Raw genomic sequence first — 26,459 nt, forward strand, 5'->3', positions numbered from 1 at the left:
CATCACAAATATTTTCACAACCACCATCATCTGAAGAATGGGTTCAGCAATTTACATGCTCTTCCTCTTTCACTACCTATAACATACTGCGTACCCTTGCCTGCTTTCCCCCTCTGCAGTCACTCTGTCTTTTATTATTACTATTAATTTGGAGTTAGATTCATCATTGCAGTATGATGCAAGGTAACGACATCAGGGTGGCACCGTGTGCATTTACAGATCAAGGAATCCTATGGCACAGCAGCAGGGTGTTGTTCAGGGACCAACGGGGTGGTGTCTGTAGACTGTGTGGCTTGTGTCATTACCATAAAGCATGTTAATGCTCTGTTTCTGATGTTCTAACTATCAGGATTCCTGGAAAGGAACCCACATTTATTTTTCTTTATGAAGTCTTTACTTAATTGAGGGTGTAGATTCATGCTCTAATAATTCAAATCATTAATGCTGTTCCCATTGGCAAATAGTCCTGAACGCCCCATCTGTTGGCACTGCTATTGCTTTAAGGCTGTCTTTGCCTCCACCTTGATGCATTCTTACAAGCGCCCATAAAAATGCAGGGCTCATTTAGTGAGATTGATCAGATCCTCTTCGTTTCTTTGTGTGTTTGTGGCTGCAGGCGGGGTGGGGTGTGCTGTTTGTGGAGGAGGCAGGAGAGCTGTCATCGAAGCCCCGGAACCTACAAGATAGTACAGTGCCCATGAGGTGACGGGGTTGAATGTCCTAGTGAGTAAACGTGTTTATTTGCTTTAAAACCAAGTGGCCTTTACTGGAAGGTATTTTCATTATCCTGTCTTCTATTTATTGCTTAGTAGTTAGTAAGCAACTAGACTGAGTCATGGAATTTTATTTTCTTACAATGGTGAGTTACCTGTCATTTTCAAGGGAAAATGTAGGACTGTACTTCTTTACCCCCACATTGTGGTTTTAGTTTGTCGTTTAAAAAAGATTTTTTTTGTTTTAGATGTGGACCATTTTTAGCATCTTTATTGGATTTACTGCAATATTGCTTCTGTTTAATGTTTTGATTTCTTGACTGTGAGTCATGTGGGATCTTAGCTCCTCGACCAGGGATTGAACCCACACTGCTTGCAGTGGAAGGCAAAATCTTAACCACTGACCTTCCAGGGAAATCCCTTGTTATTTCAACTACTTTCCTTAAGCTGCTATTCTCCCTGTTTTTTCCCCCCTCCTGCAAACTTTTATTATACTTTTTTTTTTTAATTTCAAGGAGATCTTTTCTGATTTTTAGCTTCTGGCATTTTCCCTGCTTCATTTGTTTTAGTGCTAATGAAATGGACGACAGTCAATGAGGGGCAGAGGAAAAAGCACTGGGTGTGAAAACTCATGTGCTGTATAGTTACCTCCTGGATAATTAAGGATAAGTTTATGTTTACATGGTAGTCATAATCATGTTGCCCTCATCTATGTAGCAATTTGCAGCTTATAAAGAAGCTTCATGTTCTGTATATCCTGGGTGTTCCTTGGAAGGACTGATGCTAAAGCTGAAACTGCAATACTTTGACCACCTCATGCGACGAGTTGACTCACTGGAAAAGACTCTGATGCTGGGAAAGGTTGGGGGCGGGAGGAGAAGGGGACGACAGAGAATGAGATGGCTGGATGGCATCACCGACTCTGTGGACATGAATTTGAGTGAACTCCGGGAGTTGGTGATGGACAGGGAGGCGTGGCGTGCTGTGATTCATGGGGTCGCAGAGAGTCGGACATGACTGAGCGACTGAACTGAACTGAAACAACATTGCATGATAGGTAGAATGGGCGGCATTGTCCCCATTTTACAGATGAGGAAATTGAGGCTCAGAGGTTCTGATGTTCTGTCCAATGCCATTCAAAGAGCAGAGTTGGGATCAGTTCAGTTCAGTTGCTCAGTCATGTCTGACTCTTTGCGACCGCCAGGCTTCCCTGTCCATCACCAACTTCTGGAGCTTGCTCAAATTCATGTCCATCAAGTCAGTGATGCCATCCAACCATCTCATCCTCTGTCGTCCCCTTCTCCTCCTGCCTTCAGTCTTTCCCAGCATCAGGTTCTTTTCCAATGAGTCAGTTCTTCACATCAGGTGGCCAGAGTACTGGAACTTCAGTCTCAGCATCAGTCCTTCCAATGAATATTGAGGACTGATCTCTTTAAGATTGACTGGTTGGATCTCCTCGCAGTCCAAGGGACTCTCAAGAGTCTTCTCCAACACCACAGTTCAAAAACATTAATTCTTTGGAACTCAGCTTTCTTCATAGTCCAACTCTCACATCCATACATGACTACTGGAAAAACCTTACTTTGTCTAGCTGGAGCTTTGTTGGCAAAGTAATGTCTTTGCTTTTTAATATGCTGTCTAGGTTGGTCATAGTTTTTCTTCCAAGGAGCAAGCGTCTCTTAATTTCATGGCTGCAGTCACCATCTGCAGTGATTTTGGAGCCCCCCAAAATAAAGTCTATCACTGTTTCCATTGTTTCCCCTCTATTTGCCATCAAGTGATGGGACTGGATGCCATGATCTGGAGAAGGGAATGGCAAACCACTTCATTATTCTTGCCTTGAGGACCCCATAAATAGTATGAAAAGAGTCAGGATTCAATATGCCAAATTCAGGATTCTCTGTTCTGAATGCTTGGGCATTTACCTGCTGGCCAGCTCATTGAGAAGAGGAGCCGCACTCTGGGATAATTGTCATTTGCTTCTATTGCATAAATTGAAAAGCTATTTATTTCCATCCTAAAAGAGCTCTCTGAAGGGGCTGTTTGTTGCTGTACTGAAGTTTACACATTTTCAGTTGATCTTTAGTATTTCTAATCAATGTAGCAAAAAATATAATTTACTCTGGAAAGTACTCTTAATTCAATTAATGTTAAATATATAGTAAGTATTGAATTGCCTTGAAAGGCTTGTATTTGTGGACATAGCTGTGTGTGCATGTTTCTCTATGTATATAGCTGTATGGGGGTGACTTATCCTGTAACTATTAAGTAATAAAGCCAATGAGAGTACATTTTAGATCTTTAGTGTTAATAAGATCTAGCTTGATAAATTCTTACGTGAATGTCGTACTTTAACCATAATCAGAAGCACTCCTTCAGATAATCTCTTGATGCATGGAATTGAATGCTGAGTCTAGTGGTTTAAGCAAGTAAGGCCCCCTCTCTACCCCTGCATCCTGCCTCCCTGCCACCCCATATAATAATAGGCCTGGAGGTAAGAGATTCATGGTTGGTGTGGTGGCTTAAAAGATGCAGCTGAGGAAGGGGAACTCACGTACACCCGGGGCGGGTTCATGTCAATGTATGGCAAAACCAACCAATATCATATTGTAAAATAATTAGCCTCCAATAAAAAATAAAAAAGATGCAGTTGAGGATGTAGACTCATTGCCATTCTGCTCTGCCATCTTTCATATCTTTGATTCATCCACATGAGGGGAAGACAGCTGCTGCACTTCCAGAGTTGCGTCTTCTTTCCAGACAGGAAGGGGGCAGAGGGCAAAAGCCACCTGCCCATAGTCCATACCCTTCTGAAACTTTTCCTAGAACCCAGTGACTTTTGACAAACTGTGAATGACAGTGTCTGCCTAGTGCTGCACGTGGGTCTAGGAGGCCAGCGTTTTAGCGGGGTGTATTGCCACTCCCAGAAAGCAAGCTTCTGCTAGGAAAGAAGCGACACATGAATAGGAGGTAGGCAGTCTGCTGTGACTGTCATGATTTTACAAGGGGAGTAACTGGTTTTATTATTAAACCCATAGTTATATCTGTAAAAAAAAAAAAAAATAGTTCCAGAAGTTGAATAAGGCAATAACAGCTCAGTCTGGAGTTGTGCAATTAATTGGATTGAGGTTCACTGTGCCTTTTATGTTTCTGTGGCAGTCAAATATGTCAGGAATGGGGAGCACATTTTCTATTGAGAGCCACTGACCCATAGGGAACAGTTCACAAATTTACTGTTTTTTGAAGAAAACTAATTGTAAGAAGAGAAGGTCAAAAGTTTCCATTCTGCTGTTTTCAACTCCAGATTTGGTAATCTAAAACTTCATTGAATAAATAATAGACTGAATAATTAAAATTACTCCTCTTAGGATGATTGAAAAAGAACAGAAGCAAGTGATAGAGGATAACAGACAACTACAAATAAGCCAAATGGGTTGCCAGTTGGTTTCTCTGCACAAATAGTTTTTCTTTCATCTTGATGGTGATTTTCCTCTTTCCTTCACAAAGCTTGCTAAAATTAACCTCCCTCCATTCCAATTTACTCACAACAAACATACCTAAAACCCACACTACCCAGGCACAGTATCTATTTCTGATAAAATTATTTGTAAAATAGGAATAGAAAGACACATAACAGGATAAAAAAAATCTTTCAAATCATAACCAACATCATTGTTAATGTTGAAACCTTAGAAAGTGTCCTTCTGAAAACCAGGCAAAACCAACAGTGCCTCTGTCACTTTTGTTGATCGTATTTCTGGAAGTTGGAGCCAATTCAAGAAATAAGGTATAGCTATTGGGGAGACAAAGGCATCCTTCTTTCTGTAGATAACACTTATTACCTCCAAATACTCAAGGCCATCCACTGAACATGACTGATGGAATGAATATAGATTTTTATTTATTTTTTGTGGAAGCATAACAAAATGTGCAGCTAGATCAGTTTTAACAAAGTGAATGTATCTCTTGTCACCAGTTCCCAAATCAAGCAATGAGACAGTCCCAGCACCCCAGAAGTCTTCCTTGAGCCCCTCTATAGTCACTACCCATATCTTTAGGGGGGTGGAAATTTTTTCTTTTTATTTTTTTGTGGGTTTATTGCATTTTCTAAACTTTCAACAATAAGGTAATCAGAAAGAAAAATGATCATTATGTTGATATATGTTCATAGGAATCAGTTTAAAGAATATGAATGATGAGAACAGATAACCTGCTCTCATTGAGAAGTTCAAAGGGTTGACGTTCCTTTGACCTACCAAACTGGCTAAGAGGTAGTTTGGTGCCATCAATAATATGGGACCTTCTTTCTATAAATGAGTCTCTTAACCCCTTGGGTTCCATACTGGACTCTCTCCCTCTCTTTCTGTATTTTGATGCCTATTGCTTATTGCCTGAACTTTCTCTTCTTCACTCCTCTAGATTGTGAACCTTATAGAAGAAACTGGACACTTTCATATCACAAACACAACATTTGATTTTGACCTTTGCTCGCTGGACAAAACCACAGTTCGTAAACTACAGAGTTACCTGGAAACATCTGGAACATCCTGAGGATACAACAACTGGATGCATCAAAAACTATTGGTTTTTTTTTTTTTTTTGGTTGTGATTTTTTTTCCTTCTTTGTTTATATGAAAACACTCAGAATGATGCAACCAAAAGGGAAAAAAATAAAAAGTAAACAACCTTCAGCTTTATTTTTCTTTAAAGCCAGTCATCATCTCTTGATAAAGGAGAGGTTCAGCAAACCAGCCTCAGTGGACCACTCTTCTCTCCAAGGAAATCCCTGGGAAGAGTTAGCCTGGATAGCCTTGAAAATAAACAGATCCAACACAATACAAGAAAACTTAAAGAATGTGTGTGGCATCACATGTCTCTCTCTGTGGTGGTCCGGTCCACAGGACGAATGCATATTCAACACACTGCCTTATTACATAACTGATCTATTTATTAATCGCATACTATAGAGTTGTTGAGGGAATGACACCACAAGACATTCTAATCTCTCGGTCCCGTGGATGCTCTTTCAATGCAGCGCCCTTGCCATCCCAAGCCCAGTGACCTTACTCCGTATACCGTGCCACTCTCCAGCAACTTTTTCCAAGTCCCTTAACTTGTTGCAGTCTGTATTTTCCACCTTTTTTTCCAGTTCCAGGACACAAATGATCAACTGGGGGGACCAAATAGCCACCCTGATTTTCTTCTTTGTGGTCTTTTTTTTCCTGAAAGTTACAGTCCTTGGCTGTATCCATATAATGAATGATCTTGGACCATGGTAGTAAATGCACCAAATAGGATCATATGAATTGCTGTCTAGCCTTAGTCAATAAACCTGTAGGACTTTTAAACAAACGTGTACCTGTAAACGTCCTGCACCCTACATTGTTGAGCTGTCATCAGCATCCTTGTGTCTGTTTCACTGTTATGATATTAGATAAATATGGAAGTGAATGCATTCCACAGGATCATCATTTAAAAAAAAAAAGGAATTCTGATTCTGTTTTCTAAAGAAATGTTGTAGAAATTCTTAATTTGGATCTATTTATTAGTAAGAGTTTCAGCTTTCTTCAGCTGCCAGTGTGTTTCCCATCTTTACCATCAAACCTGGAGTAAGAGATTTCTGTTTGTTCTCATATGATCCTCTTAGACTCTTTTATATTTGAAGAATTAAAATCTTTCTTTGGGGGAAAACCCTTGATTATTCTGCCATAACAGATTATGTATTAACTTGTAGATTCAGTGGTTCGATACCTGTTTAGTCACTTGCTTATGTTTCCAGAAGGGTTTGTTGTATTGGTGACAATAAAGATGGTTGACAATAAAGATGGTTGGGGAGGGGGGATATTTTTGTTCTCGATGTACCCTGTTTTGAAACTAGAAATCTGTCCTGTGGCATGCAAAAGAAAGCAAATTATTTTTAAAAGAAAAAAAAAAACCCAAAGTACTTTTGGTGTCATTATTCCATCTTCTCCGTAAGTGGAGCTATGCAAAATAAGAACAGCTCAGCACCAAGTTTTTGTGCTAGGAATTCAACCGAAAAGAAAACGAAGAAATACTTCTGGATCCAAAGGTTCGTTCACTGGATCAGCCTTAAGAAAGTCTCTATGTGTGCTAATAGACCAGTATCTCCCTTGTTGATTCCCACGCCAGATGCTGTCTTTCATACAGAGATTAACTAGGGTCTCTACAGAAAATGGTCCTTCCAGACCCATTCTTTTGGGCAGGAATGTAAATGCAGATTGATAATGGAGTTATTTCTGCATTTTAAAAGGGGGATTTTTTTTTTTACATTGTTTTTTTCTATCCAAAGACACTATTTTTTTCCTTTAAAGAAATTATAATACAGCCATGCTTCTTGTAAATTACTTCTCAAAAGCATCCTCTCTGAGGACAAATGTACTTTTTCAATAATGTTATGACTCTTATGATTGGCAGGACCATCCTTGAAGCATTTGTTTTGTAGTCCACTTATGTTTAATTACAGAGGAACTTCTAGTCATTTTGAACATTAGGTGACTGATGAATTGTGTGGTTTTAGTTGTGTTTTGTTTCTTTTTTAACTTTACAGGTGAAAGAGGCAGACAATGCTTATATGGAATTGTTTGCGACATTTAAAAATCTTGAAATTTTTCTAAATGTCAATTCACGCATTCTAATTAAGCCAGAAATGTATGTAGCTTAACTAAAATATCTGTGCAGTTTAATTAGAAATGTATATGTGTAGTGTGGGCCATTTTTATTTTTGTGTCTAAATTGTGTGACCAAAACTGTGATTTGGCAATGTAAAGATGTTTTTGTTCCCTAGGTTACTGACCAAGAAACTGGTTAACATAAGAAGTAAGCAGACAAAAAGGATAGTAAGAGGGGAAGCTATTACAGTGATAAACTTTAGGCCTAAAATTTAGGTAATAAAGCAAATGTCTTCAGAATATTGTCTGGAATGGATAAAATTCAGGAAAACTTAACCCTTCACAGAGACAGAAAAATGAGTTTTCCATGAAATTCCAATAGAGTAAGAGTCATATTGTTAACTTTTTTTTTAGAATTTGAACTCTTGCTCTCACCTGATTTTTAAATGCAGAAATGATAAATCCCCTTTCAATTAAATTCTAATAGTTATACTTAGAAACCCACTGAGTTCTGCCACACTTATGTACACTCACCTTTGAAACCTGTTAAGATATTTTTGACATGGGTGTTCTAACAGTGGCTTCAGTTTCTTTAAGCATGAAGGGAAAATGGCAGGGTTTAATTTCTTTTGAGTGTGTGTGTGTATATATATATATATATATATATATAGATGTTTCCAATAAAATTAATTGGGTGAGTGTGAATATGGTTTAAGCCAACCAGAGTATAATAAACTTTAAATTTTCCCTCAGCAACTCAAAGGGAAAAAAAATTTATGTACAGAACTTCCCTGCCTCCCCTTATCAATTAACATTTGCCTCTGGTTTTGCAGCTGGATATTTAGAAAAAGGTATGCTTAGTTTATAGCAGGCATATTAGCAACAAAAATGCGTGCAGCTATTTTGTTTCTTCACTATAATCCACCTCTCTTTATGTAGACAAATAGATATGTCTATATATGCTTGCATATTGTGTCAAAGTAGGGGAGAACATAAAAACTTAAGATCGGGAGACAAAATCTCTAGGAGAAAAAAATTCCTAGGAGAGTGTCCTAAACATTTTTAAATTGCAAAGTAAATTGCTGTAATCTGAATAATTACCCACCTGTTTTGTGGGAAGAACCAATAAAATTGGTTTTCTTCCACTAAACACGTCTTCTACCAAATATGTTTCTGCTGGTAACTTTTACAGACCCAGCTACTCTTTAAAAACAAAAATGTTTCAGCTTGCATACCATCCCACATACTATTTAGAGCCCCACATGTGTGAATAAGTTGACATACTTGTATTTAAGAGAGACTTTTTATTCTTAAAATGTTTCAGGTGTCCCTAGGTAACGGAGTTGGATGTTTTGATTTGGAAATGGCCCGCCCGCGATGCTATTGGGAGGCGTGTGTTCATTTTTCTCACTGTGGAGGTGATCTGCTCTGGAGTAGTTTGCTGTATGCTTGTTACTTTCCACCCTTAGCACTTCTGTGTACTAATGCTGTGTGCTCCAGACGTACACATATCTTAAAATCTTGCTTTGGACTGTTGCTCTAAAGCTAAGAGTACGATGTCCAGACTACTACAACTGCAATGAATGTTGAGGAGTCGGTTCCCATGGTTTTAGTCTAGTCTTGGACTGGAATTCTACATCTTTTGACCTCTTTTGTTTTCTATGATGCTTTTTTATTATGTAGGCACTGCCATCCTTGAATATCCCTTCTAAGGATGCATTGAAGAAGTCAGAGGAAGACAAAGCCGCCACTGTCTGTAAACTGTAAATATGTATTTTGGCACTTGTACTCCAGTATTCTGAAAATAGAGTTATGATGGAAATGCTGACAGATCACTAATGGTGGCTAGAGCTACCATGCAGTGCAAAAATAAATTAAGTAATTGTATTCTTGAGAGTAACAGTGCAAGGCCAGTACGTTTTATAAATCTGTCAGTATCTTTTTTTAATGGAGTGTGTATGTGTAGTTATGTTGAAAGGTACACTGTGTATGTGTGTAGACGCTACTATGTGAATTGCAAGGCATTCATTAAGATGTATTTCCCATCTCTAAAACCCATGTTGAAATGTAAGTACAGATGGACAGAAATAGGTGTTTTACTTAAATTCTTATCAAATTCGTTGTGGCTCCATTTTCTTTTCAGCGTACAGTCTTCCTGATTTGTTGAGTCATTTGACCAAGCTTTTGTTCCCCTTTGCATACAAGAAAAATGAACCCCCAGCCTTTCTCAAGAAGCGACGCTGGTCTTAAGGGAGAATGAAGGCAAGATGAGAAACAGCTGGGGGCACAGTTTTGCTCCATTCATCTTGGAATCCCCAGGGTCTAGCACCGTAGTCTGTGTCCTAAAACCAGTACATATCTTCAGCTCTGCAAAGGTTGGGCAAGAAATGGTAGGGTACATTCTTGGAATAAACCAGGTTACTTGTGCATGGTATTTTTTTCTTTTTTCCCCTTTTTACTTTGGGAGGTTCTGTTTACAAACTTAACAAAGGTCTTGCATTTACTCTAGTGGCAAGAAATGCTACCTTGTTTAGACAGGAAGGAGAAAGACATCAACAGAGAGCAGAGAATGCTTTTGGTTTGGCAAGGAACCAAGGGATTGGATGTAATGCTCTATGTAATGCTGCTTAAGAGAAGAGAGAGGTCAGATTTGAGAAATTTTATCTTCAGGTGACAAGCCCTTGAGGGGACGATAGTGTACTGCTTTGTATCTTATCAACTAGCAACTGGTTTTAGGTGTGGAAGCCTCAGTCCCAGATGGGCTCATCTGACAGCTAAGCTTTCCAATGACCATGCTTGAATTGGACTATCTTTCCTCCTTGTTTCAGCCTAGATATTCATTTGTTTATTTTAAAATAATGCCTTGCATTTTCTCCAGCATGGAGAAAGTCAGGGTAAGCATCCCTGGCTTGCTGAAGACAGGATGTCGTCTCCCAAGTGCTCTCACATGGGAAATGCACTGAATCTCAGTCTTCCCCCAGACCTCCCCAGCCCCCCGTAGCCCTCTCCACAGCCCCGCACCATATTCAGAATCGCATTCCCACTTGGATACCCAGGGAGTCCTGGAGAAAGAGAGAGAAGGCAGCTGAAACGAGCCTGACGCCCAGACCTCTCTGCTTGGGAATTTGGGGATACGGTGTCCAAAACGAATGGACTCATTTGTTCTGATTAGTGGAGCAACTAAGGGTATTTTATGGGTTCCCTTGCCCGGAATACCACCCAACTAGAAAAGCCTGAGCACATTTCAATGCTTCTGCTTTCTCCAGCCGGTAATAGTATCCACACCTTCCTGTTTATGTGGCCTCTTCCTCTTGGAGGCATTTCCAGTCTTTTCCAGAGGTTGTTAACTTGCCCTGGGCTGTCGGCGCAGCCTCTTGGTCTTAATTTCCCCTTAATTAGAGAAGGGTAACCAGTGTGGTTCCCAAGTGCTAGGGAGAGACATACAAGGCACAAATGAGAAAACACTCCATTAATTATAACTGGGCCCTATAGCCGTACAAAAATAATCTACTGCTAGAATGAGAAAGCTCTTGAGTCCACGTTGATAGGAACTCAGGGTGCTGGGATCATGTGCATGGAAGAGGTGACCACAGGGAACGGGGAGATGGTGGTGCATGAAGGCAAAGCGGTTTGCTCCTTCTGCCTCGTAACATGTCTCCCAGCACATGCGGCCCCCACTGTGGAGCTCTGAAGTTTCAAAAGGGTAGAAAAGGATAAATCCAGGCCATTAAAAGAAAATAATCAAAGCTATTGAAAAGATAAAACAAATGAGTCGCACTAAAAGGGCCGTCTGTGCAAGTAATAAGGCTGAAATACTGATACCGATTTCCAAGCTGAACAGCATTCCTCACACATGTGGTTTGTGTATCCGTGTCTGGGTGGGTGGTCTGGGGAGAAGTGCTAAATGCAGCAAGCTGGCTTAGTTTTTGAGCAGCGGAGGGAAACTTTGGGACAGGCTCAGCCCCTGGCATCTATAGCCCCTGCAACATAAAGAGGCTTTCCTTTTGCTTTGTTCCAGGAGGGAAAGTTTTAACTTAGTTTATTCATTTAAATATGAGTCTCTGTTCTGCACAGAATCAAAGGGTAGGAGGTTTGTGTGTGTGTGTGTGCGGGTGTTTTAAAGCACCTCTTGTCCTGTGTCCCAGCTCTAGGGGATGGGATGTATGGCACAGAATGTAGTAACTCTCCGTTTGTTCTAATTTATCCCCTGGGTGCTAGGCAACTATACATGTTTCTTTGGAAAGGGATGCTGTTTTAAATAATACCTCAGTCTAGATAGGACACGAAAGAGTATTAAAAGCACATGTTATGAATCTAGTCCACGAACAAAAGCCAAAGGCATATGGACTCCCCCCAAAGGCACATATATATTAATGACAAAGGAAGTACACTCAGTTCAAAGGGGGAGACTTGTTATGGAAGACTTCTACTCAGAAAATAAGGTGCCCATCCATTCATGGCTTTTGACAGACACAGATCTTTGTCTGAATTCAGGTTGCTTCGTGAATATTCCTCAGAATTGATGACTTTTGTGGTATTTATTTTGAATATCCATCACTGGGGGAATAGATCATTGTTTTCCACATTATAATATATGCTTGTTTACAGGTTTATTTCCTATCTGCCCCTCGCCACCCCCAACTGAAATGAAAGCCTGATGGAGACAAAGGCTTTGTCTTGTTATACCGCTGACTCCAGGACCTAGAACAATTCCTGGACAAACTAGGTACCTATATTTGTTGAGTGAAAATGTGGGAGTATTTTGTAAAACATTGACCTCTTTTGACATTTTATGAAAAAAGGTTTTGTGTTAAAGCGAGTTTGGGAAAACTGCCCAGTATCTGACCCTCTTGGAAATTCATCACACACTCCTCTAGTAAATCTCTGGGAAGTCATATATTCTGCCAACAACCACCAAACTGGTTTAACTTGAACACTATTTCTTATGTTGTATGTAACAACAGGAGTTGCAGAAGACAGTAACAGATGTTTTGCTTTAAAGTTCCTTGATCAACATAATTTAATACTATATTTCATTCAAGGCTTACAACCCGAAGTTGGGATGCTGCAGGTTCACAGAAGGACCTGTGAAGAGCTGTTAATATCCCCAGAAATTGTTTTCTGGGTTAGGTGACCACTTACCATCCAAACTGGAACATTGGAGAATTATCCCAGGACAATGTGAGTAAAGTGGGTTGTCTTTGGCAAACTAGGATATGTGGCAGGGCATCGTATTTCCAAGGAATGCACTATTGGACATGGAGAACTGAAAATTCACCCTCTGATTTCTGCTTCTACCCTCAGATTTCTGCCTGTACATGATAAAGAGTGGTTGGGTTATATATGGTAACAAGAGAATCCTCCTCAAGGTAGGGGCAGGCCCTTAGGATCCAGGTTGGAAAGGGCGTTTTCAATGTTGCTGAAGATCTACGGGTGTTGAAGTGGCCCCTGGGTCATCCCTCATCATCAACCACCACCCCCCAACCCACCCTGCACCGCAGTCTATCATTTGAATAGGTGAATAGGCTATAGACGATCAGTCCTTTCTACAATGCATGCACCATACAGGTATGTGTATGGACCCAACATGTTGGGTCCCTGGCCCTGTTTCCAGAGCCTATTGCATGTTGAGGTTGCAGTGTTTTTTCCACGCAGGATATCTGCCACCTTTGCACCAAATGTCACCTCTTCATTGCCACCTGCTGAGTCACTCTGCCTCCTGCTGCTGCTTCCTGGGGGTTGACACCCTCTCCCTGCTCATTGTTGGAGTGTGTTCTGGAATTTCGCTGCTCTCTACTCTGCCTCCATGCCCTGCCTTGTGATATCCTTGGATGTTTTAGTGGTTCCAGGTTTCACAGGTATAATTCCTAGACTCCAAAAATGTTGAATGAATGGATGACTGTAAATAAACCTCTTGGCTTGCAAGGGGATTGCTTGCTACCTTGTCATTCCCTACTGCCTCTTTCTCCAAAATTCCCTTATTTTGCTACTGTTTTAAAGGTAGTGTGTAATGAGGACAAAAAACACAGATGCTGGAGTCAGAAACGCTTGGTTTTGAATCCCAGAGCTGCCACTCCTAGTCCTTAAACCCTTAACCTTTCTTGACACTTGGTTTTCTCATCTGTGAGATGGGAATATAAATGTACTTCTGTTTTAAGGTTGTTACAGAGATGAAATACTTGTAAGAGCACTTTGCCTGCAGCGGAGTGATTTTTACTGCGATTCTGCTGTTGGAGTCTGACGAGAGCCTCCGGTTCGCCCTTGTGGTTGAGAATTCTGCCAACACATAGCAGGACCTTGTGCTCTTTGCTGTTCAGCCTCAAGTGTCTTATTCTAGTTGTCCATCTATTGTGATGTGCCCATGGTTCAAACAGCCGTGAGCATTGGCCATCCTCACATGCACTTTCTTGCAAAACAGTTATCAGGTATACAACTGACTGCTGCTTTCGTAGCTGTTTTCAGCCCTTGGAAAAGAAAACGAGGCAGAGGTAATAGGATACAGTGTTCAGGTTTCTTGTTGGCCTCAGGGCTGGGTCACCTTAAACTGAATTGAACATATTTTCCCTTGGTGAGCTTGTTTGGTGGAGATAATGTTGGTGAAGCTGAGGTCATAGGTTCAACCCCTTGCCGAGCCCATTTGGTTTTCCCCTTTGTGTGGCTACAAACTTTCCAGTCTTAGGAAGCCCAGGGTCTTAAAAGGACAGAGAGAGAGCCTGTCTTTTCAAACATGACTTCATAACATCTTCTGAAGGGGGATTATTATACACTGTTACCATCATTGCCCGCTTAAGGCACCGTGGCTTACTATTTTGGTAAAGGGTGTTTGGTTGAGTGACCATCCTCTCAATAATATTGGCAATTTCACCTGGAATAAACCAAGGTTGTGACCTTGGTTAGACAGACATTCTACTCAGTTATCATTTAGACCATAGGATGATATTACTCCTTTTGTTTTTGAAAGCAGATATGTATACTCTGTTGAACTGTTATCTTATAATCCTGTGATCTGATTTATAGCGAGCATCTCTGTAACTCTTATTTCAGTATTGTACTCTTAAAAGCCATACCACAGTTTGATGGGATGTGGTTGGCCATATCGCTTTGTAGAGGACCCCCATATAGCCCTTTGCTATGTTACAAGGCAAAGAAATGCCCACTTTAGTGAATCAGTTCAGTTCAGTCGCTCAGTCGTGTCCGACTCTTTGCGACCTCATGAATCACAGCACGCCAGGCCTCCCTGTCCATCACCAACTCCTGGAGTTCACTCAAACTCATGCCCATTGACTTTAGTGAATACTATTCCCTATATTCTTTTTTCTCTTAATTATGTGATGTGTTAATTTTCTATTGCTGCTATAATAAATTATGACAAACTTAGTTTCTTAAAACAATGCAAATTTAGAATCTGTGTGCAGTGCAGGAGACGTAGGAGATGCGGGTTTGTTCCCTGGGTTGGAAAGATCCCCTGGAGAGGAGGAAATGGCAACCCACTCCAGTATTCCTGCCTGGAGAATCCCATGGACACAGGAGCCTGGTGACCTATGGTCCAAGGGGCTGCAAAGAGTCAGACACAACTGAAGCGACTGAGCACAGGCTAAACTCAGAATGTCGGCGGGGCTGCACAAAGTCTTCCAGAGACTCCAGGGGAGAATCAGTTCCCTTGCTTTTCTCCAGTTTCTAGAGACTGTCTGCATTTCTTGGCTCACGGTCCCTTCCTCTATCTTCAACGTCAGCAGTGTAGCTTTATAAAACATCTCCCTGACTTTTAACTTCTGCCTCCTCCTTCCATCTTTTATGAACTCTTGTAATTACCTTTGGAAAATATAGGATAACTTCCCGATCTCAAGATTCTTTACTAATCAAACTTGCCCCTTTACCATGTAAGGTAATATATTCACAGGTTTTAGGTATTAGGGTATGGTCATCTTTGGGGGGCAATTACTGTGTCCACCACAGTGGGAAGATGCCAGTATTGAAATCCCCATCCTTCTGGAAGTTTAAGGAAAGAAACTTCTACTTAGGTAACTAAGTAGAATTTGTCCATCCCACATTAAAAATGAGAGTAATTTTGCCTCCAGTTCTAATAGTTCATGGCATCATACTTTGTGATGATGACTGTGGTAGCAATTTTCGAAAAATCCACAGTGAACCATTTTGAAAGGTTATTTAAGGTTCTGGCTGTGGTGATGGAAATTCAGTCTGTCATTCAACATATATTTATTGAGTATCTACCATGTGCCAACCAGTCTCCTGAGGAGCTTGTGAAAATGTAGCCGTGATGGCTACAGAATTTTTCTTCCACTTTGCTGGGACAGAGACTCTTCCCTCCTGAGCAACAATGTCATCATGTGGTTAGGACTTGTTTGAAGCAATATGGAAATCCTTAACTGGCAGACAGACCAAACAGCCTCTCTGGGCTCCCAGCCTTCTCACTCCCATTGCTGATGGCAAACTTCTTAATCTGATCTGAGTTTCACAACCTTTTTAAAGAATGGCCTAGAGTAAATTTGTTGTTGTTCAGTCGTTAAGTTGTGTCTAACTCTTTGCGACCCCACGGACTGCAGCACACCAGGCTTCTCTGTCCTTCACTGTCTTCCAGAGTTTGCTCAAACTCATGTCCATTGAGTCAGTGATGCCATCCAACCATCTCATCAACTGTTACCCCCTTCTCCTCATGCCCTCACTCTTTCCCAGCATCAGAATAAATAGTTCAAACAACGCACAGGGAGCAGTCTGGGGCACTGACAGAACAAAGGAACCAGCCCTGCAGCGCTGCCACCCAGCCAGTGTGCAGTTGCTCCTCGCTGCTCTGTTTTGTTTAATAAAGATGAGAACCCGATGATGTCAGCAGCATCCTACACCATCTACCCCAGTGATTCCCATATGCTGAGCTGTGGTCTGGTTTTATCAGCATCACCCAGGGAGCTTTTACAAGCCATTCCTTTTCCAGAGGCTCTGATTTAATTCATTTGCACGAAGCCTTGGATATCGGTAATTTCAAATGCTCCCTAGATTATTCTAACGTGCAGCCAGGATAGGAGTATAAAAAATTAAAGTCCTGGTTCCCACTGCCAGAGATTGTGTTTTAATATGCCTAGAATAGGGACCACAGATCCTGATCATTAAAGTTTCTAACAGGCTGCCAGGTTAGGAGGCTACAATCCTAGCAACAATCTCTGGCACCTTCAGCTATCAGGATTCTGTTTCCCAGGGATCCCCAGTGCTCATCAGGAACTTGTTCCGGGTACAGACTTCTAGAATGCATCTCTACCCCAGCCTTCCCGATCCAGACTCTGGGGGCTGCAGCTAAAAAGCTATAGGTTTAACACGTTCTCTAGGTGACTCTTACCTGGAAATTATAGGAAACACTGTAGAGCTACTTAGGATCCTGAGGCCAAGAACTTAAAGTTGTGCCTTAACTTCCACTGATTTATAATCTAGCCCACAAATCCACTCTCAGTTCCCTGCATTTGGCTGATTTGTCCTTGTGGCCAGTATTCCTGGTCTTGGTTTGTTGGCATACCAAGGATGGGGCATTGCACGAGTAGCATGGGCTAGTTTGCTTAACTGATTCTCCTTGGATTTTCTGCTCTGTTGATGGCTGCCTGGACAGTGTGATGTATCATTCCTTGTTAGGTCATCTGATAGGTTCACAGCAAGAAAGAGAGAGGGATGTCCTACAGTAGGGATCCCCAGCCTCTGGGATCTAATGCCCGACAATCTGAGGTGGAGCTGATGTAATAATAATAGAAATTATGTAAAAATAATAGAAATAAAGTGCACAGTGAATGTAACACACTTGAATCATCCTGAAACCATTCCTCTCCCACCCCCTGGTCTGTGGAAAAACTGTCTTCTGCAAAAGCAGTCCCTGATGCCAAAAAGGTTGGGGACCACCACTCTAAAGTACCACACATAGGAATGAGGCAAATCATATCTGGGTGTAAATAAAGCAGAGGTACTTAAGAAGGCACCAATCAAATTTTCTCTGATGGAGACAACATGTTGGCACTGAAATATTGAATGTTTCCTGATTGTTTCCTGCACCAGGTATACATTTTTAGTTTCTTTTATACGATCCAATTTGATAGCAGTTCTAGCATAAGAAGATCATTGTTTACTCTTCTTTTAGTTTTGCCTTTCAGTAAATGGATTATTTCCTCGTGTATTTAACTCAGTAACCAAGGTGGCAAAATTGTTTCCCTGAAATTACGTAGCTTTCTCCTTTATAACTATGCTAGCATCAATATGATCTATGGTATGGATGTTCAGGCTCCAGAAGTTTTGTACAGAATCATCCAGTCCGCCTCAAAGGTGGTTTTCCAGCAAATTAACATAGTTGAGTCCCCAAACCAGTCCTCAGACCTCACCAACTTATAAAAACTCAAAAGTCACTTGCCGTGTGGAATCTCCACAGATTTGACTACAGTGTTGACTTATGACCTAAAGGAACGGAGGGGTCAACTTAGGTTTTAGATGTTTTCTGTGAACCAAAGATGATGGTGATTCCCAGTAAGTTGACTGAGAAGGAGGAGTATTTTTTTTTTTCCAAGTCATCCTACTTTCATAGAATTCAAAGTTTTTTCTCCAAGGGTCATTATTGGTCATTATTGAACTTGCTTTGAAATCTCTCAGGACAATAAGTTTATTTGTATGGAAGTAAAATTTTTGAAAAACTAAGTCATCAATTTTTCTGTTTCTTCAAAATGGAAGGCATCCACAAGATAAGATGGCACTGATTTCAAGGTGTCAGGTATCTGTATTCAGTAGCATGATAGAAATTATAATTTAGCCAATATATAATTGTTCATCTTCGTAGAAGTTCCACCCCATGGTTATTGTTTCATTGGCTGCTGACTGAGGGATTTTCCAGACTTTGAGTAACTTGGAGGATACCAGCTCAAAGAAGAGGCTCAGGACTTAGAGCTAGATGGGATACCAGGCAAAAAAAAAAAAACAAAAACAGAAGTTGCAGGCAGGGCAATGTGTGGTATGAGGGAGTCACCGTTGGGCCAGGTATGGGGGTTTGCATGGAGTTGCACAGAGAACCCAGGAGGCATGTAACACCTGGTATAGGAAGTCATTCCAAGAAGAGAGCCCACTATGGACAAAGGGGAAAGTACTGAGGACAATTACATCTAATTCAACTTGACTTGAAGAGAGGCTACAGATAGGGGGAAAGCAAGAGATAAAACTGGAAAAGTAGGCAAAGGCTGCATGATGGCCATCCTTGTTGCCAGACTAACAAACTTGGGCTTCACCCACCAGATAAATGGGCATCTGTAGTGGCTAGGAATAGCAAGGCCAGCTTTGCATTATTAGGTAGGGTCCCCAAATCTTCCCCTCCATAATATACTTAACAGTATACTATTAAGTATCCTCTGACCCCAAACTTCTGTGTTCCCATGGTACCCTTAGCATGAACCTCTGTAACATGCCATCTCATGTTTTTGCTACCCTTGTATTAGTTATCTGTTGCCACATAACAAAACCCCTACATTTAGCAGCTTAAAACACCACATATTTTTTTAATCTCACAGTTGCTGTGGAGCCTAAGCCTGGTTTAGTTGGGTCCTCTGGCTCAGGGCCTCTCAAAGAGCTGCAGTCAAGCTGCTGGCTGACTAGGCTATAGTCATCTCAAGGCTCCAGTCTGGCATGATGTGCTTCCAAGTTCATTGAGTGGTTGTTGGCAGGATTCAACAATTCCTCACAGGCTGTTGGACTGTGGGCCTCAGTTCCTTGTTGGCTGTTGGCTGGACGACACTCTCGGTTTCTTGCTGTGTGAGCTTCTTCAGCTGACAGCTTGCAGAGAGAAGCCAGCAAGCTGAGAGTCTGCTAGCAAGATGGAAGTCATAGTTTTTTTATAATCTAATCATGGAAGTGACACCCATTACCTTTTTCTATATTCTGTTCATGAGAAGCAAGTCATTAGGTCCAATTGACACTTAAGGAGAGATTCCTTCTGTTGTCATGTCAATAAAAGGAATCTGGAGCTGCCAGCTGGGTGAGTCCTCATTTGGGCCACTAACCTTCCTCTCAGATGGAGCTTGGTAGTGGATAAGGAGCAATGTTATTTCTTGACCTGAAAGAGCTGTGAACTTGAAGGCACTTCCTGATATCCCAGACCCCTGGACAGACTCAAGGAAACAGAGAAGGAATTTTTGTTCCTTAGCTGGTTTCCATCCTCCTCCCCTGAGAGGAAATGTGGCAAAACTCTGAAGCCTGCACAGGGGGAACAGAGAAAGAAGATACATATATTAGAAGGTGTCAGCTTGGATTTCCGTAGACTGCCTGTTTATGCTTCACCAACTCAACTTTCTGCTTTCTAAGTCATGGCCATTTGTCTTTCCTTCTGGAATGTTTTAGTAGTTGGAAAGCAGCCCACCTCCCAGCTTGACTTGTGGAACTCACATCCCATCCCTGTGTATTCCTGGGCAGGACTAACATGTCAGATTCTGCTCCGGGTTTCTCTCTTACTATTAAGGAGGTTCCGTTCTACTAGTTATATATTTTGTTTTTCAAACTTTCCATTAGGATTATGACTTTTTTCTCAAATGTGATTAACTTCTATGACCCCCAACCAAATTTCTCAAATGGTCACCATCATTTTCATGGAGGTGGATGTAATTGGCTGGCCTAGACAAAACGACCAGTATCCATTATTTTCCTAGGAAAATGTAAAATTTCTTTTCCAGTGACATTAATTTGTTTACTAAACATCTATCGAATGTCAACAAAGATCCATCTGGTCAAGGCTATGGTTTTTCCAGTAGTCATGTATGGATGTTAGAATTGGACTATAAAGAAAGCTGAGCACCAAAAAATTGATGCTTCTGAACTGTGGTGTTGGAGAAGACTCTTGAGAGCTCTTGGACTGCAGTGAGATCCAACCAGTTCATCCTAAAGGAGATCAGTCCTGGGTGTTCATTGGAAGGACTGATGCTAAAGCTGAAGCTCCAATACTTTGGCCACTTGATGCAAAAAGCTAACTCATTTGAAAAGACCCTGATTCTGGGAAAGATTGAAGGCAGGAGGAGAAGGGGATGACAGAGGATGAGATGGTTGGATGACATCACCGACTCAATGGACATGAGTTTGGGTAGACTCTGGGAGTTGGTGATGGACAGGGAGACCTCGCGTGCTGACGTTCATGGGGTCGCAGAGTAGGACACGACTGAGCGACTGAACCGGACTGAACCCCCAGTTGAGTGATCCTGGCAAAAATGTTTCCCACAGAGGGATGTTGAGCCTGGGGAGGGAGGTTAATAAGCCCTACTACTATTTGTGTAGCTCTGTTATGTATTGGCTCAATAACCTGCTGCTGCTGCTGAGTTGCTTCAGTCGTGTCCGACTCTGTGCGACCCCATGGACTGCAGCCTACCAGGCTCCTCCACCCATGGGATTTTCCAGGCAAGAGTACTGGAGTGGGTTGCCATTGCCTTCTCCAGCTCAATAACCTGGACAAGTTAAAATCAGTCACCCTAAACTCTTTCTCGTCTCAACTGTAAAATGGAGGGAGGAATAATATCTTAATTTATTTATTCAGGAATGTTTCATTCAGAACACTGTTCTAGACTGTGAGGGTTCAGAAGGGAACAAAAGATTCTTCCCTCTTCCAGCTACATTCTAGTTGAATGAGCTTGTACTGAGAAGCAGTAGCTTAGAGCTTGCTCAAGAGGTTTGCTGAGAATAAGTACTTCTCAATGGATTAGGCTGTAACCAGAAATGCAAAGTGAATCCACAGAAAGAATGGAAATCTGAGAAGGGCACCCTGGCTGCTCACCTCTGGTCTGAGTGGCAGTCCTGGGGAGCTGGGGAAGAGAAGATTCCACTTTGCCCTGTGAGTGGGTTTTACAAGCAGGGGCTGAAGGGTGTCTTGGGAGCTCGGTCCTGTTGTAAGTGAATATCCTGAGGTGTTCATTAAAGTGAACTGGAAGCTCTGTAACACAGGGAAGCCAGCATGGTGCTCTGTGATGACCTAGAGGGGTGGAATGGGAACAGGAGGGAGGCTCAGGAGAGCGTGGACCTGTGTATAATTATGACGGATTCATGTGTTTGTATGGTGGAAACCAGCACAACATTTTAAAACAATTATCCTCCAATTAAAACAAAAAACTGTGGTCCCAAACCTCACAATGTGCCTTGATGGAGGCACTTGTCAGCATTCTAGGAAGGTGGGTAATGGGGCTCTTTTTCTCTGTGCAGAGAGTAAAAAGGATCCATAAGGCAGACAGTTGAGTTCTTTCCAGGCCATTTTGCCTCTCATAATGGCGTTGACATCAGAGTGGGTTGGACTAACTTGGCAACCCACTCCAGTGTTCTTGCCTGGAGAATCCCAGGCACAGGGGAGCCTGGTGGGCTTCCGTCTATGGGGTCACACAGAGTCAGACATGACTGAAGTGGCTTAGCAGCAGCAGTAGCAGCAGCGGTGCCTTAATGTCAAAGAGAGCAAGCCCAGGCTCTCCCAGGTTTCTCTGTGCATTTCTGCTTCCTGGCCACATGTCTGTATTCCTTAGATTCCCCTCATATCTATTCTTGCGGCTCTCTCTTCCATTTTACTCACTGTTTTCTTTCATGTACTTTCTTTCCACACATTGGTAGTTGCTGTAGTATTACTCCAGCCCGAGGGCAGAGAAGTGTAGGAGGCTTTGTGTGTCTGTCCTGGAGAAGGAGTGCAGTCTCCTGAAGGGGTCTGAGTATGGAGCAAGAGGTTGATAGTAATTTAGGAAGCTGGAATTTGCCTTCAAAGCTTGGGGAAGGTTGAGAGCGGGCTATTTATAATCCATCAGGGGATTAAAAAGAAAATAGGCAGGTTCGGGGATATTGCTATAGATCACCTAGACAAGATGAAAAGATAGAGCAGCTCAGGAAATGTGTTTACAGATAAGAGGCAAGTTTAAAAAGCTGGCCACAAGCATGGGGACTTTGACTGATTGCCCCTACTAAATAATGTATAAATGGATGTTATTCAACAACTAATGATATTGATTGGCAAAACAACAGTGGACAAATGGAGGCAAAAGCAGAAGACTTTGCAGTAAATCTCTGCAGTCCAGGCCCTGCTAGGGCGCCCGCGGACCTGACCTTTCTGTTTTGTCCTCCAACTAGACCGCTTTCAGCCAGCTTTGGGGGGAACTGACTCTTCATTTGCTGGGTCATTCTTTATGGCCACACATTTGAGTACCTCCTATGTCAGGTTGGATATATTTAGAAGAAAAGATGCAGCCTCAGCTCCGAAGGACCTCATGGGAGAGAGACAGGAAACAAACCCAGCTAATAAAACCATGATAATGAATTTTGTAGCAATGCAGACAAAATGTAGTGAAAATCCAGGAGGCACAGTAGTCTGAAAAGTATCTCAGAACTAGGACCTGGTGTTTTGACTGCGTTGAAAGAGCCTTGAGAAATTCCTACAGGGTGGAGAACTCACCTTCCCGCTTTCATAATGAGGATTAAACGTAAGTATCAAGAGATGACATATATTTGAAGTTCCCTGAGAAACTACAAGGGAGCCTAAAGTGAATTCAGTCCTCACCATTTCTTTCCCCAACTCTTAACATAAGCGTTTTCTTAAAAATCCCTCACAATAAGAAGATTCAAGTGGGTCAGTCAACTAGTTTGTTCTTTTATTTGTAAGATGGAGAGAAATGGGGCAGAATTTGGGAGTAGATTTTTCTGCAGTTGATATAAACATTGTTGATGAAGAAGACTTTCAGATTAAAGTTGGATTGAGAATGCAGGTTGCCTCGATGTCAGCACTTTTAAGGCCATTAAATACAGAGATAGTAGGAAGAGGTTTGGAAGATGACAAGGAGAACTCTATTCCACAAACATACCCTCCCGCTATGAGAGTCAATAAACTCTACACTACCAACCTTCAATGTTATGGGGAATTCTTAGAAACCTCTTAGAATAGATTCACCAAGAAGAGTTAGTATATTTTAGTTTCATTAAAAATATCAGGCTTCCAATGAGCCAAGAAGGTCACTGTAATCTTTAGATTTCCACTTAGGAACCTGGAGATGGCTATTTGCTGAACAGTGTCAAGGAAGAAATATAGGTGCTGCCTTTAATCAGGCAGGGAGGTTGATAATAAGTGCCCACTCACTAAAAACAATGATCAGAAGTTGGCTGAAATTTTAAGAAGCCTAGCAAAGGTTATAAAAAAAAAAAATACTATCATCGTTGTCCCACCTCAGCCCAATTAATCAGAATCTTGAGTAGCGGGGCACCAGGCATTAACCTTTTTTCAAGCTTCTTGGGTGATTCTAATATGCAACTAAGACTCAGTTCTGGGCTCCTGAACTTGGAGAGAGAATATAGGATCCAGTAACAGAGACCCAACATGATTTATTAAAGGAATAGTTTTAAGTTTTGTGCAGTGTAGAAAAAAATGGGATTGGTTACCCTAAAGTTGTTAGAGTGTAAGACATTCCAAATGTCATGGACCATCCTTGGGCCAGTAGTGTGGTTGGGTTAAAGCAAACAGGTTGTCATGGCCAGAGTCCCAGTGGAGTGCCAATGATCATAGGTAGCTTAGCCAGGTAGACAGGCTTCATCTAATCCACTGAGAACCCACATAGAACACAAAGTCATGAGAAAGCCACATTCTCTCTCTTCTTAGAGCTAAGACATTTCTCTTCTTCCCAGAAACACTGGCGCTCTTGGGTCTCAGGTCTTTAGACCCAGCCCGAATTAGACCACTGGCTTTCCTGCTTTTCCAGGTTGCAGACACTATATGGTAGCATATCTTGGCCTTCGATGTCACATTAGCCAATGCCTATGATAAATCTCCTCTTATCTGTCTGTAGATATCCTATTGATTCTGTTTCTTTGGAAAACCATAATTCAGTGATTGATTCATGTGGGTTTTCCAGAGTGGCTTAGATTTTTAACTCTCTTATCACTGAATTGTATCAGTGTCGAGTGTTTTGAAACCCTAGGACCTGATGCCCAGGAAGTATACACATATTTTGCTGATCTGAACTAAAACCCACATCCCCTTGCAAGTTACCTCTTATATGCTGCTGCTGCTGAGTCACTTCAGTCGTATCCGACTCTGTGTGACCCCATAGACGGAAGCCCACCCGGCTCCCCCGTCCCTGGGATTCTCCAGGCAAGAACACTGGAGTGGGTTGCCATTTCCTTCTCCAATATGTGAAAGTGAAAGTAAGTCGCTCAGTCGTGTCCGACCCCTAGCGACCCCACGGACTGCAGCCCACCAGGCTCCTCCATCCATGGGATTTTCCAGGCAAGAGTACTGGAGTGGCTTGCCATTGCCTTCTCCACCTCTTCTATGCAGAACCTAACTATAACCACTGAAGACCTTAAGCACCCAGTGAGCTAAGGACAGGGAGTACCCAGGGATGCAGGTCCATGCTTGCGGCCATCCCACTGGGTGTGCAGTGTGGAAGTTGACTTCCTTTTGTCTATAAACCATCCCTGCCCTTCCCTGCCGACAGCCCTGCTCTGTGTCCCCCTTTAGTACTGGCTGGGCTTCCTTTTGGGGCTCCTCACCCTATCTCATAGTAAAGATCTCCCTTTAGCTCTTCCCTTCCAATCACTTTAGGGCACTAACTTCTGCTTTGGGAGTTACACATCTGGCTCCTGGCACCGCTGTATTCCTACCCCACAGCCATCCTTCTCCAGCTGTCTTGTCACCGACCCTGGGGGAGACATGAAGACCTTGCCAAAGCACTTATTTGCATTATTTGTCAGGAAGACAGGGTGTATTATTGGCCCACGTATTTTGGTCCAGAAAGACAGTTTCTTTCTTAAATGTTTTATTATTTGGCTGCACTGGGTCTTAGTTATGGCACGTGGGACCTTCAATTATCACAGCAGCATACAGGATCTTTCAGTTGTGGCATATAAACTCTTAGCTGCGGCATGTGGGATCTAGTGCCCTGACCAGGGATGGAACCCAGGCCCTCTGCACTGGGAGTGTGAGGGCTTAGCCACTGGACCACCAGGAAAGTCCCAAGACAGCTGTTTTAATGTAAATCAGTGGTTCTCAGTCCTGGAGGGAACCCAGGGCCCCACACCTAGAGATTTAGTTGGGCTTTAACTAAACCCTCTGTGGTTATGGCAGCTTAAGTCTCTGTCTCGAAATCACATAAGGAGTGTCTATGCTTTTCAGGTGGGGTCATTAACTCATACGAAGGTCATCAGGATGGAAGGCAAGGGTGGAGAGTTGCTCCCCACAGGGCTGTGGCTGGTGACACGGAGGGCCCCTTGGAGGGGGACTCAGACACTCAGACCCACAGGGCACTGGGGTAAGGAGCCCCGGTTTAAGGGTACTCTGTTGGTAGTTTAGATTCTCAGTTAAGGCAAAGGAATCAGTGCAACCAAGCAACTAAGCAAAGTCAGTTTCTGGGAGAAGAAATGATTGTCAGCACAGAGACAGCTGCTGTTGCTCTTTTGTTTTTCTAAGTTTTGAAAGCGTGGCATAGACAGTTAACACCTTCCACCATTTAATTCATTTCTATCCTGTTTCATTTCACAAATGTTTCAAGGCGGCTAAACTCCCAAGTAATTTTATATCTTAACTTATCATATTCAAAGTATGACATCACACAAGGATGAGTAAGTAGTCTTTTTTCCCCCTCATTACAAGCCTGACTCTTTTAGTCTGGGTTACAGCTCTCTGGTGTTTTGGCATCTCTTCCCGTGGCTCAGACAGGTTGGTTTCCTTCTGTATGGAACATCCTGGCCAGTGAAAGTCAACTGAAAATACACCAGTACCTTGTTAAGACAATCCTGTTAACCTGTCGTTACCTGCCAATTACATTGTTCCTTGTTTTAGAAATCCAGTTGAAAGAGACACACTAAGAACTCCATGAGGAGTAGCCAGTTTGGGTTTTTGTAAGTATGGGTAGGAATCTGCCTCCAGCAAGTAACGCCAGTGCCGGCATGCCCAGGGAATTCCAGCTGGAGGTGGGAGTAAGTGGCACTTGGCAAAGGGGTCCTCCTGTCCTAATTGTCTAGTCTTGATTTAAAAGTGTATTGTGTATATTTTTCTGGGAGACATTATGGTTAGTCTTTTGAAGATAGTTTCTACTGAGAGTTCTCTTCTTCAGCTTGAATTTCTCAGGGATCAGTTCAGTTAAGTTCAGTC

At 42.2% G+C, this 26,459-nt stretch overlaps 1 protein-coding gene across 2 annotated transcripts in view; it reads left to right on the forward strand.

Annotated features, from left to right (window-relative positions):
* Positions 1–9,764, forward strand: part of MLLT3 (MLLT3 super elongation complex subunit) — a 301,232-nt gene extending 291,468 nt beyond the window's left edge. For both annotated transcript variants that reach the window (XM_055428156.2, XM_055428157.2), the window contains exon 11: positions 5,133–9,764. In XM_055428156.2, the coding sequence (XP_055284131.2) occupies positions 5,133–5,264 (132 nt within the window). In that variant the 3' untranslated portion in view covers positions 5,265–9,764. The remainder of the gene's footprint in view (positions 1–5,132) is intronic.
* The last annotated feature ends 16,695 nt before the right edge of the window (positions 9,765–26,459 follow it).

Source organism: Moschus berezovskii, chromosome 7, assembly GCF_049115385.1.
Source record: "Moschus berezovskii isolate FMDL1 chromosome 7, NW_MosBer_1.0, whole genome shotgun sequence".
Taxonomy (NCBI): Eukaryota; Metazoa; Chordata; class Mammalia; order Artiodactyla; family Moschidae; genus Moschus; species Moschus berezovskii.